Genomic DNA, 12,498 nt, shown 5'->3' on the forward strand with positions numbered 1-12,498 from the left:
TCCATGTAAGTTCAAGCCTGGGCCTTCAGCCCCTGCCTGTGCTGTGCAATAGGCTTACCTGTCTCCAGGCCTACCTCTTGTCTCTACTTTCTATGTGGACATCAGATTTAAGCTGCAGGTAGCCTGTTTCTCCCGGATGCACCAGTTAGACAAACCAGTGTTGTAGCCTTGACTCTAGGCTGTCTTGGGTTTGTAGCCTTGCTGCTACAAACTTTGCCCCTTGATGGACCCTAGTTAGGAAGTGCCCTGCATTGTCTACACTGTGGTCACTTCCCAGATCATCCATCTTCACAGGGCAGCTTTTGTTGTCCTTTGACAAAGCTATCTTGGTCACAAGCATGGTTCTCCTATGTTCTTGCTAAAAGTAAAAAGCCTGCATGCTACTTGAGAACTCTCAAGAAGGAATTCAGGCACTCTCAATTTTCAAAGAGAAGATGATTGTTTCTGGAAAGGAACTCATACATGAAAACTGACGAGTGCCTTATCAAAACATTTATCTGCTGCCTCCTTTTTTTTTGGAGGAAAAGAGAACTGTAAATGAAAAAAAAAATCCAGAACATGTCACTGCTATTTGTAAATGGAAAGCAACTAAAAGTTACCTCACAGATTCTACTATAATTTAAACATACCAATGAATAATCCTGAAGACACAAATAAGACCATGAATTTACATTAGCAAATTTGAGAGCAGAATTTGGGCTGTTTACACTGAACATACACATTGAGAATACACAAAAACTTTAAAGGGTTTTCTTTCAGCAGCTCCTAAGAACTCAAAGCCTGGAAGACTGGCTCTCCTCCTCAAAGGAATCACTAGAATCACAGGATTTGTACACAAGCTGCTCTGTCTTAAAGTGTTCTCACCTGAACTACCGCCACTGAAGAAATCTTGTGATAAATAATTGGAGCAAGGAGACCATAACATTGTACAACAGCCTGCAGGGCATAGTTTGCATCGTTTAACCAATTACTAAGTTCAATTGCCACAATCATTCTTTTACATTCTGCTAATCTATCAACCTGTAAAAGAAAAAAACATTTTGATTCAAATATAAATTTTATTGCTTAAAGAACATCTTAGAGTGAAAGCAGAAAGACATTCTTGCAATCTAAAAGCTGTATAAACAACAAATAAGGTATGAGTTTAGAAATGATTTTACAGTGGAATATGTTAGAAGTACATAAACAAATGCAACATTTTTTCATGACTGTAAAGGAAACTATTGCTTTTGAACTCCTTCTGTCCTCTGAATTTATCCAAGGCCTGGACTACAACCTCAACCTGAGCAGACAGGAAACTTCACATGCTAACCTCTCAGAGTAACAGATAAACAAAAATGTCTTTCTTTCCCTTCCAGTTTATCTGCAGCAATTCTTGAACATGTGTACAGATCCAGTGAAGTAACTGTGCAATCATTAATTCCACTCACATTTCTATGAAAAAAAGTTCTTCAGCAAAAAAAAGATTGGAATAATACAGACATGAAGGCTTGACTATCTAAACAAAAAGAAAGTTTTTTGTGCCATGAATTTACCATGCAGTTATTTGTAAGAAAGTTTGAAACAAGCTGAACGTATTATAACCTCATTTAAATTTCAGTATTAATGAAAACATACATCTTAAACAGCAGAGATGCTTAGAAATATCACCTGCATCCAAGCGCAACCACAAGGACAATTATTATACTACATTAAAATGTAGACTAATCCTGCTGAAGTCAAGGAAAATGCTTCTGTTAAAGCAGTGGACTTTGGATTAGGATGATAATAAGAGAATGACTGATGCAGAAACTGGCTTTCTATCAAGATAAAAAGTAACAAGGAAAATAAAAAATATTTTAGAAAGGAACACTAGAAACTTTAACAGAAAAGGAAATAGTCTGCAAGTAGGATTACTATATATTGCTCTGTGGGATGTTGAAGTAAAGCTGATCAAAAAGTAAAATGAAATACAATATTTTAAGCTACACGTACTTGTTTCTCATAAAGTATCTCATTGGTACAGATGGAATCACAGAATAGTGCTCCTTCCATAATATTTATGTCACTAATAGCAAATATATTCCTCAGAAAGAGTTGCAAGGCAATAGGAGAAGTTTGAGATAAAGCCTCAAAACATAATCTACAAAACAGAAAGTAAAAGAATGGTAAAAATATGTTAGTGATCACAGACCTCTTATTCCTGACATGAAAAAGACAATCTTTAATTGTAAAATGTTAGACACTAAGGAAATACAACTAGGAAATGAGATTTATACATAAAATGGAACAAACTGGCTATGTATTCTAATTTAAAAACTGTAAATAAGTGAGGTAAGACTCCATTTCAGGTTGCTGTCCACCTTCTACTAAACCTAACATACATTTCCTTTAGCTGTTTCACTTAACACAGTAACACTGGGTTTTGAATCCTCTGTTAAAACTTGGGATGCTACAGGGTATTTATTTTACATTTATCTTCTTTTAAAACAGGCTCTTCACAAGTCTAAATGGAATTTTTCTCAGCTGCCTGCTTCATTTTTTTTTTTTTTTTTTTTTTTTTTTTTTTGCATTCCTGGAGGAAGGAGGCATTTGTCCTTTTTTCATATTTATTATATCAACAACCTTGTAATTTGGACATATAAGAAGCAAATATCTAGCTTCTCCTCAGTTATGATTCCTAATAGAGAATGAAACTCAAGACGAAAAATCAATAGATACATGCACATAGCTCACATTACCAAGGTACCAAGAGACCTTCCTGTTGGAAAAGGGCCTTTCCTTTCCCGGTGGCTCCCTCTACTGTCTCTTAGGAGTCCTATGTGCTTTCTAGATAGTCCAAATAGCTTCTCAGCTACCAGTCAGCAAAAATGAAACTGGCTGTTTTTCTGATACTGCAGCATTGAGAATCTCCCATATGAATTGTAACAAAAGTAAGGCTTGGATGTAAGTGTTGGAAAAACAAAATTCCCAGAACCCTTTGCACATCTATTCACAACCTCTTATCTTGTTTTCATTCTTTTGAAAGTAGCTTCATTTCAATGTTATTTCCAGAGTTTTGTGCATTTAAAAATAAGACCTGGTTAGAAACAAGATTAATGAAAAGCAAGTGCAAAAAGAGAGTCACAGTCACCACACTTGCATTCTTATTTTGTTGCTCAGACCAAAGACAAAATTAAAACACCCACATCACCACGAAACAGGGCAACTAGAGATGCTCTGCCTGAACGATGGCAGTCCATATGTTGCCTGTAAACGCCAACAGGTCTTAAGAGTATGTACCATCAAGACCCTCGACCAACTTTTATACGTTACATATTTTGCAAATGAAAATGCATTCATACAGGATTAATGACCCCTTTATAAATCACCATAAAGAATTAGGTGTGTAAATGCTAGCAGTTACATAAATAACAAAAATTCCTTTGCTACTTTTACAACACTGTATTTTTGAGACAAATATAACACTTTTTTTACAACTTCTTTGGCATCACAAGTCTGAACAACATTTGACAATGTGGTACTCCTTAAAATAAAATGCACACCTCTTTAGTTAATTATTATTTTAATTTTACTTTTGCCAGTTACCTGTTTTCAGATATAGTCAAATTACTGCTTGCAGAAATAACAGCTGTGTTGGCAGGCAGTGGAGAAGAATTTGAAACAAAATAATCCCACATTGGTGTAAATGCTTCTCTAGCTAATGTATAATTGCCAGTCTGGTAGGCTACCTACAAAAAATAAAAAAATTAATTATGCAATTTTTAAAAAGAAAAATTATTACATTTCATTTTATAACATTTATTAATTGCTAATTAAAATAAATGTAACAAATTCCATGTTCTTCAAATAACAAAGGCAAATCTGATTACAGAAAGATGGATTTAAAAATCCTCTCCCACAAGGCGGAAGTTTCCAATTTCTGTAAAAATATTCTGAGACATATTCGAATAAAATATACATAGTGGTAGTTTGATTCTACTAATTAGCATCTGAGAATGCAAAACAGATTCTTGACTATTAACCAGGGATCTACCAGTCCTTTATGGAATTCTTAGAAAGTATGATGTTGGAGCTTGCAAAGATGCATTATTTCATCTAGATCTATTTGCTAATACCTTTGTTAATACTGCAGAATGCCAACTGCTCTGGATCATGGAATGCAAATGGTGCCACACAAGTAGCATGCTCATGAGAATGATTCTTACCCTGACAGATTTATGAAATCTTCTAACACTTTCCCATGATCTGTGGGGCTAAAAGATTTCACTTTTTCTCCATGTCATAATTTAATGGGGTTTTTTTGGTGAGAAATATAGAAAATTACTGTAAGCCATTGTGGCCTTCTCCAACTCACTACAGAAAGAATTTCAATAGAAAATGATTGGATTTGGCACCTGGAAAACTCAGTCACATTTTCCATTCCATACTCTCATAACTAGTAAGATGATTTCCAGCTCTTGACCTCCATTACAAAAAATGAAAAAATAAGTGACAAAAAGGAAGAAATTAAAAGAAGTTAAATGTAAACTGTCAAACACGACAATCAAAACGGAGATAAGAAAACTAGATAAGAGACATTTTTCCTCCTGCTTGGAATTTCCAATCATTTTGAACTTAGAATTATTTGAGCTACTCATGTATGTCATTTGTGATTATTAAATTTTGATCTCTGCTTATCAAGCTTCCTGGCAACAAAGTCTTGAGCTCTGACCGAAAAAGGTTTTTGAACTACCAGTGAGAACACAAGCAAATCAAAGTGTATATATATATACCACCTAGACTCTTAGATTACCTGAGTTAGATAGGCTCGAACAGTAGCAGCAGAAAGAGGTGGATAAGCAAGGATTGGTTTAGTCGTTTCCCCAATAGCATCACCAATAAGTTTTCCATCAGAAGAATATGCTGCAACTGCAAATATGTACTTTTCATTAGGATCTAGGCCTTGTATTTCCAAGAGGCTTTTCCCATCAGCTGGTATCTATCAACAAAAATATTTTCTAGTTATATGCATGTTATACATCTAAAAGAATAAAAATTTTGTTGTTAAATTATTTAAAGGTCTTTGATCGAAGTACAATCTAGATTAATAGATATGTCATGTAATATTACGCTGCTCAGAGTGCTGAAGAGACTCAGAAAACAACAAAATGACAGAAAAAACATACAATTTTTTGAAAAGCAGTGAATATACAGATAGCCTAAGAGAAAACCTAACCCTATGTTTCTCATAAGAAAGCTAAATACCAGTATCAGACGTTTCTCCAAGACATTTTTTTCTGTAAGCACCTGTACACTATGGATGTGTACGCTTGAGCTGGAGATATTCTAGCCTTGAACTGTGCTTTCAGAAAAACTCTATATAAGCCACCTGGACGTATTAGATATGGATACAGGATGTTTCAAGTTCTCTCAAAATGGGACTTTGGAAAAGGAAATGAGCAGTTTGTCGATATTTATATAGACAATACATTGTGAAGATTCTCCTTCCACTTCTTCTTCAAGAACTTGTCCACCTACACTTCAACATCATGGCTCACTTCTAACGGACTTTTCTGTCTTCCTTTCAATAACTAGGACAACTTAACACAATGGACAATTGACACAACATAGAATTGACACAATGCTGAGGCGCAACATCACAAGTGAGACTATCTTACCATAGTGTCAACGCAGGTCGGGTGAACAGCATCCAGAGGCCTTACACAAACATTGTCTGCCTGGCCCTCCTAAGGAGCCATCTAATCAAAAGAAATCCCTTCAAATGCTGAGGTTGAAGCCTGAATCATAACATCACACAGTCCATAGCATCTCTTTAGAGCAAGCTTTTGCATACTGATACTTTTGATAGATTGCTCCATCATCAAGAATTCCAAGTCTTTTCCATGGAGCAGACAGATGGTGGTTTATTTTGCAGACCAGTGTCTTCAAAAGCATATCCTAAAGCAATCAGAAGCTGCCTTGCTGAGGCATATGGTTAACCTGAGGTCTGTATCTCTGTAGTGTCTGCCAGAATTAAGACAGTCTGTGACTTGGATGAACTGCAGCAAGTTCACGAGCACAACAGCTAGTAGGGGTGAAAGTCTCCAGCAAACACAGTACATATGGAGCAGGATTAGAAATTAGCTCACTGTACATCACAGGAAGCTTGATTTTCTGAATTTGATAATGAGAATACTAAGGAAAACATCAAAGTCCTTACTGCTAGTAGCTACACATATCTTTTCATACATCTTCCTTTTTGGAGGGAAGGTGGAAGGAAGAGGTATGAAAGAGAAGATTTCCTATTGATCACCAAAGATGGGAATATCAGCATTAGAACATGGTTAGCTCAATGAGCCAGGAAAGCTTGAAACATGAAGAAAAGGAGGCTGAGATCATTCGTCTGTGACAATGCAAACCAGGCAACTTCCGTGCAATGAGCTCTCTTACCCCCACCAGAGAAAGAAGCATTCAAAATAGAAAACTGACCACTCGGGTCTCAGATTGAAGAAACAAATTTGCTCAGAAGGAAGTGTTGAAGCCTTTTTTTTTTTTTTTCCTAAAAGCCAACATACAGAGCATTTGGAAGCATACTCTTCTTGATAATGCTATGGCAACACTTAGGTGACCATGCCTAAGTGATAAAGAAGCAGAACTTAAACTCTGTTTGTGTAGGCCTTTGTCAGGAATGCTGGGAACATCAAAGGGTAAGCCAAAAGAAAAAAGCAAAAAGAACAAAGCAAGCTTAACAAAAAAGCGAAGATCAAACTGTAATGATAAAATAGAAGAGGTCAGGGTTTCTATAAAGAGCACCAATGTTGCTACATGATCAGGTATGAAAAATCAAAGATGTGTGGCATGACGCTTTGCCCATTCTGTCACATGAAAGTGGAGTAGAATGACTAGACACTCAGTCACACCTACACAGGAAGATTCTTGAAGTGATATTATCATGCTACCAAAATGAAGTAAAGCAAGGTCTTCGTAAGAAGTAGCAGCTAATAGGAGTTACACACTTACTCCAATACAAATACTAAAATAAACATTAAATCTTTTCAGAATTCCTTTTTCTGAATCCTGGAAAGAACATAGTGAGTGTTGCACAACCTGTAAATACATCACATACTTCCCTTTGACTTTGCATTTTTTAGAAGCCTTTCAGGAAAACAGGGTTGTAACAAAAGGGACAGAGTATTCTCTGACATGAAGTCGTGAAAGCATTCAAGCCATTATTTTAAAAAGGCTCCCAGAACGCAGTATACCTTCAACCTAGCAGAACTTCAAATACTTCAAATTAAGATCAAAAGGATTTGTCAGAGGCCTGGTCAGTTACCTGATTAAAAAAGATGGGGAAGATATCAGATGTATCCATTTAGAAAGTTACAGAGTGTTTTAGGAAGAGAAAATGATCCATATCAATTTTATTTCTGTCTTACCTCTTCTCCTGCGTTTGGAAGTTTATTGTTATTTAACCTTACTTTCATATTACTTCCTGTTGCTACACAGCCCAAAATACTGTACCATGAAACCTTTAAATTAAAAAAAATCATAATGAGTTGATATATATCAGTTAAAATTTTTACTTAATGTAGAGATTTTTTTTTTTGCAAATGATATCAGCAAAATTTATGTTATAACAATTAATAGCCTAACTGAGATAGAAAATGGATTAACAAATTTTGCCAGAAAGTGAGTATACTATGAAGGCAATAAAAGCCTATGTTTCTCCATTATCCTGTCAATATAGGTCAAATATATTCCAAATTACAGACCTTATAGATATTCTATAGCTGAGCCCCTGCTTGATCTTTATAATAGTACTCTTCTAAAGTTGACATCAGATTCTGTTTCAGCAAATCACATGAGGACAAATCCTTAAAAGCAGGTGACAGGCAGCTATGTATGTAGCAATATTTTCTAAACAAGGAATAATCTTAGTTCTATTGATAACGATAGATTTCTAATGACCCAGAACTTCTAATAATCTCTTTGACTATCTTATTTACATTTTTCAATATCTTTGAGCAAATAAGAACATAAGCATACATTCCTAGATTAGTACCCAGTCAGATCAAATATGAAAAATAATTCTGATTTCTTTGCAAAACTGGACCCGTAGATTTCAGTAAGTTATACATCTGATTAAGTTCTCTTTGTGTTAAACTTCTTCCACTAGGAATTGTAGTAAGTCAATTTACCTTCAGTAGACCTTCAAACAGAATCAGGTTGGGCAAATGAGGTCATTTATTAACATCTAAAAATTCTAAGCAGGTGAAATGATCTTCTTTTTTGTAATATACTTGATTTATCTTACATTGAATCCTGACTAGCTTTTCAGAATGAAATGTTGAAATATAGGAGAACACAACAAATGAATAATTTTAAAATTAGTAAATTTGCAAGCTATTTTGACTTCTATTGCAACAACTGCATATATCTAATTAAATCACAAGTATCTATTTTCAATTAGGTAGTTCCTCATACAAAATGCTTTTATGTGGTTTCAATAGCTACGTGCATCTTTAGAAAAAAAATCCTCCTAGAATATCTGGTTACAAAATATAAGAACAATAAGCACATTTCACCATCTAGTGGTCCAATCTGTTATATGCACTATCCCAAACCAAACAAAATGAATGAACATTTACTAAAAAAGTAAACTGATAGACTTCAAAGAATATGTACTTTTTATTTCATTAATCTCAGTCCTTGGAAGTTTTCCAGAACCAGCTGCACAAAGTCCTGAGCAATCTGATCTGATCTCACAGTTTGAGCATCTTTGAACAGGAATTTTCATAGGACTGCTTCCAATCTGAGTGATTTTGTGATTCTAGATATTCAGCAGAAAGTAGATGCAGATTTCAGAGTTGAACTACAACTACTTCAACCCTTCATGAACAGACAAGGTGTATTTTTGAACTACATGATGCAACCAGAGCTTTCCGTCTCTAAAAATGTAGCAGACCAGGACTATGTCTACTCTTAACCAAGAAAATGAGCTTTTGGCAAATAGGGTAAACAAGAGAAAAACACCAAAGAACAAGACGTAAGAGAAGAAGAAAGTTTCATGTAAATGTGAAGATCAAAACAATGAGTACATAGTAATAAAACACGTAATTAATTAAGTTTGGATAACCATCTTCTCAGGAATTGCAGAGAAAACTATGATGATACAGCATTGCTGAAACAACTTTTCTTCTCTCATGTATTATTTCATATATTTCTTATGCAGTTATTACAAAAGACATTACCTGAACATCTGAACAGAATGGAGCTGGTTTAAATATCATAGAGCAATGTGATCTAGAAAGTAATATAGGAGGAGGAGGAATTCTGCTTTTTTTCTTACTGTTCATAACTTCTTTTAGACTGTGATACAATGCGTTTTGTTCAGCTTCCACTTGTTTGATTAAAGTTAGTGCTTCCTATGATTTAAAGGGAAAAAACAATTAAAAAGAATCAGACAGATTTTGTATTTATATATCACTTTCAAAATGATCTGATAAGAAAAAAAATACTGCAATACAGAAAACTTTTCATAAATGTTCATATGTTCTTAAGACCTAAATCAGAATCAATGGGGCTTTGTATAAATCTTATATATGTAGATACACTTCACAAGAGAAATGCAGAGTTGCATATAAAAGAGGCAGGTCTGAGGAACTGCCAAGTTCAGAAGAACTGATCAGCAAAAGAAGACTAAATTACTAAAGTTGATTAGATATTTTTGGTGACCTGGAATTAGCTCCAGCATGACGTAAGAGACTAATTATTTAGGAGAGAATGGAGACCTAATCTATGGAATTTCTGAAGGTGTTGTGGAAGTGTGATCTTCTGGACTGAAGAAAAAGAGAAAATGAATTAGTCACAAAAATAAAGGAAAAAGAATGCAGGCCTGAAAAGGTAGGGCTATGCCACTTTCCTCAATTGGCCTGAGAGACCTGAAATCTGACTGACACTCTTAAATGTTGGCTTTCTCCATTCATATTAGTCTCTTCCCAAAACATGAGGGCCTCCTGCCTATATTTATTATGCAGTCATTCGGTCAGGGATATAAGCAGATGTTATTTGATATAAGTAGACCGAATGGCAAATAATTGTTAGGTTTCTTGATCTTGCTTACATCATCAGGTTAGGAGAAACTTAATTTGGTGTTTCATATTAAGAACTGACGTTTATTTCTTTAAATAATTTCTTGCCTGTTCTCCAGAGCAAATCAAAGCTAAAATGACCAGCTCCCAGTGGCAAAGAGACTGGGAATGCTTTGAAAGATAACATTCTTTCAGAAGAAGGGAGGCACAATGTCTTCCTGCACTTAAGATTTTTATTCGGTACCTTACAGTTCCATGGAGCTGGTCTCTGGACCAAGAGTCTAGGCTGAACTGAGTCTGAGGAATATACTGAAGAAGCCCCACTGGTTATACACTGAGAGTCTTAGAATCCTGCACCTTAATAATCTCTTGTTTCCTCATACCAAGCTACATGTCAAATGAAATGACCTTTTCAGCACTAGGATTGTTTATGTCCATGAGAGAAATGAATACTGGACTTAGAATCCATCAAAATGAGGCATGAACATTCACATGGACAATTCTTACATTTCAAAGTACATGAATAAAATGAACAAAAACATACCTACACTTATAGCTGTAAAAAACAGCTATACCAGTTCAGATCAAAAATTGCCTTAGCCTTGTATCTCATCTCTAAAAATAATTAAAAACTAGTCACAGATTTGTAGTAAAATAGGGAACTGATATGTAACAGTCACATCATGCAGGTATGCAATTGCACAGCCCCTCACTTCATCCCACTCCTTCAGATGAGGGCTGCCTCCACTCTTGTGGGAACTATATAGGGAAGAATATGAGATACAGAACAAGGCGCGGGATGTCTCTTACCCCCACACAACCTTACAACTTCTGTCACACCAGTGATTAGGAACTTCACTGCTAGCTTAAGATAGACACCTCTTTATAGAGAGCTGTATTATGACACATTTTTTAAATTAAAGAATCACACCCTCATTTTTCCTCCATGACATATTTCTTATTAGTACAAGGATGGAACTGCTCCAGGGTTGGATAGAGATAGTGTTGTGACAGAGACTGGTACTGCATGACCTATACTTCATTAATTCCCGGCCTTGGAAGATAATTAATGTGCCAGTGCCACAAGAAGAGAAAGAATAATCTTATGGTTGAAGAAGCCAAATGTCACTATGACAAACCAGATTTTATCCCTGCTTCTGCCACAGACTTCCCAGGTGATACTACCTTTATCACATAACTTAAGTTTTACTGTTGGCCAACAAGAAAGTGTAAACAGCTCTATAAAGACTTGGATTTCCAACTGGGCTTGTAGGACAGGATGGAAAAAAGAAAACAACTACAAGAGAAATCAATTAAAACAAAGAGTACCCAGTGATTTAAACAATTAAGTATGGGTAAGTAGACAAATAAATCAGAAAGTTCTGTATCTGTCTAGTGGCTTACTACATCAGACAAGATTATTTATACATTTCCCCAACAGTAAAATACCAAAATATTACTTTTTTGGTTTGAATTGCAGATAGAATTTGTCAACTATATAAAAGCATGAAAAAATAAGCATTTGCTGTTCATGAAGTGGGCACTGTCCATCTCAAGGAGGAAAATTAATTGATGGTAATAAAATGTATATATAGTACAGATACCTAAGAAGATCATGCTAAGATTGCCCAGATAAAGTTAATTTTAATATTTTCAGGCAAGTGGCTGCAAATGTATGATATACTTCTACTTACTTCATTCTCTCTGAAACATGCACAAAACAAAAACATGCTGAAGGACAGCATAAGGTATATTCATTGGTGACCACTGGAAGAGCTCTAATGTCAAATCACTATATCTAATAATACCCACACATACCATATATTTACAAGAACGTGGGAAAGATTTTTAGTGCATGTCTTACTGATATGCTTTTTACATTCTTCTAACATAAAGGATATGTGTTTTATCATGCTTCCAAATTTGCAGTACTCAAAAGAAATCAATACTTTCTAGCAACTTCTTAATATTTAAATATTTTTTTAAAAAATTGCATATATAATAGAGTTAGAATTTCAGATTTCATTATCTTTTTATGAGCTGTAAAGAAATTTTGTGCTCTACTGATAAAGAGGCCATTTTAAAAGACAATTGCTGATACAAAAGTTGCTAAGCTCTGTGGAGAGATTTCTATTGATTTTGAAGACATTGAATGAGTTCATAAGGAATCTAATTTTAGCCTCAATAAAGAGCAAAATTTCTGATTTCTAAAGCTACTTAATAGGACTCAAATAAAACCCATCTTACCATCACTAGCCAACATAATCTAACACAATTTATGGACTTTGAAAAAAGAACAAGAAGGTTGTGATGAGGAAAAAAAAATCTGCATGACAATCTGCACAGCATACATCCATATCTGCAAGTCTAGGCAATTAGGTATAGAAAGAAAAGAAAAAAAAAATTTCTTTCGGGTTTTCTGAAGTCTATACATACATACAAAAAC

At 35.0% G+C, this 12,498-nt stretch overlaps 1 protein-coding gene across 1 annotated transcript in view; it reads right to left on the reverse strand.

Annotated features, from left to right (window-relative positions):
* CFAP54 (cilia and flagella associated protein 54) overlaps positions 1-12,498 on the reverse strand; it is a 100,916-nt gene that overhangs the window by 62,531 nt on the left and 25,887 nt on the right. The window contains exons 21-26 of the mRNA XM_088532882.1: positions 9,213-9,386; positions 7,398-7,490; positions 4,775-4,960; positions 3,568-3,710; positions 1,975-2,122; positions 865-1,020 (exon numbers count right to left, since the gene is read on the reverse strand). Of these exons, the coding sequence (XP_088389008.1) occupies positions 865-1,020; positions 1,975-2,122; positions 3,568-3,710; positions 4,775-4,960; positions 7,398-7,490; positions 9,213-9,386 (900 nt within the window). The remainder of the gene's footprint in view (positions 1-864; positions 1,021-1,974; positions 2,123-3,567; positions 3,711-4,774; positions 4,961-7,397; positions 7,491-9,212; positions 9,387-12,498) is intronic.

The sequence above is a fragment of the Tinamus guttatus genome, unplaced genomic scaffold (genome assembly GCF_059628265.1).
Source record: "Tinamus guttatus ecotype Peru unplaced genomic scaffold, ASM5962826v1 Tinamus_guttatus_pri_ptg000472l, whole genome shotgun sequence".
Classification (NCBI taxonomy): Eukaryota; Metazoa; Chordata; class Aves; order Tinamiformes; family Tinamidae; genus Tinamus; species Tinamus guttatus.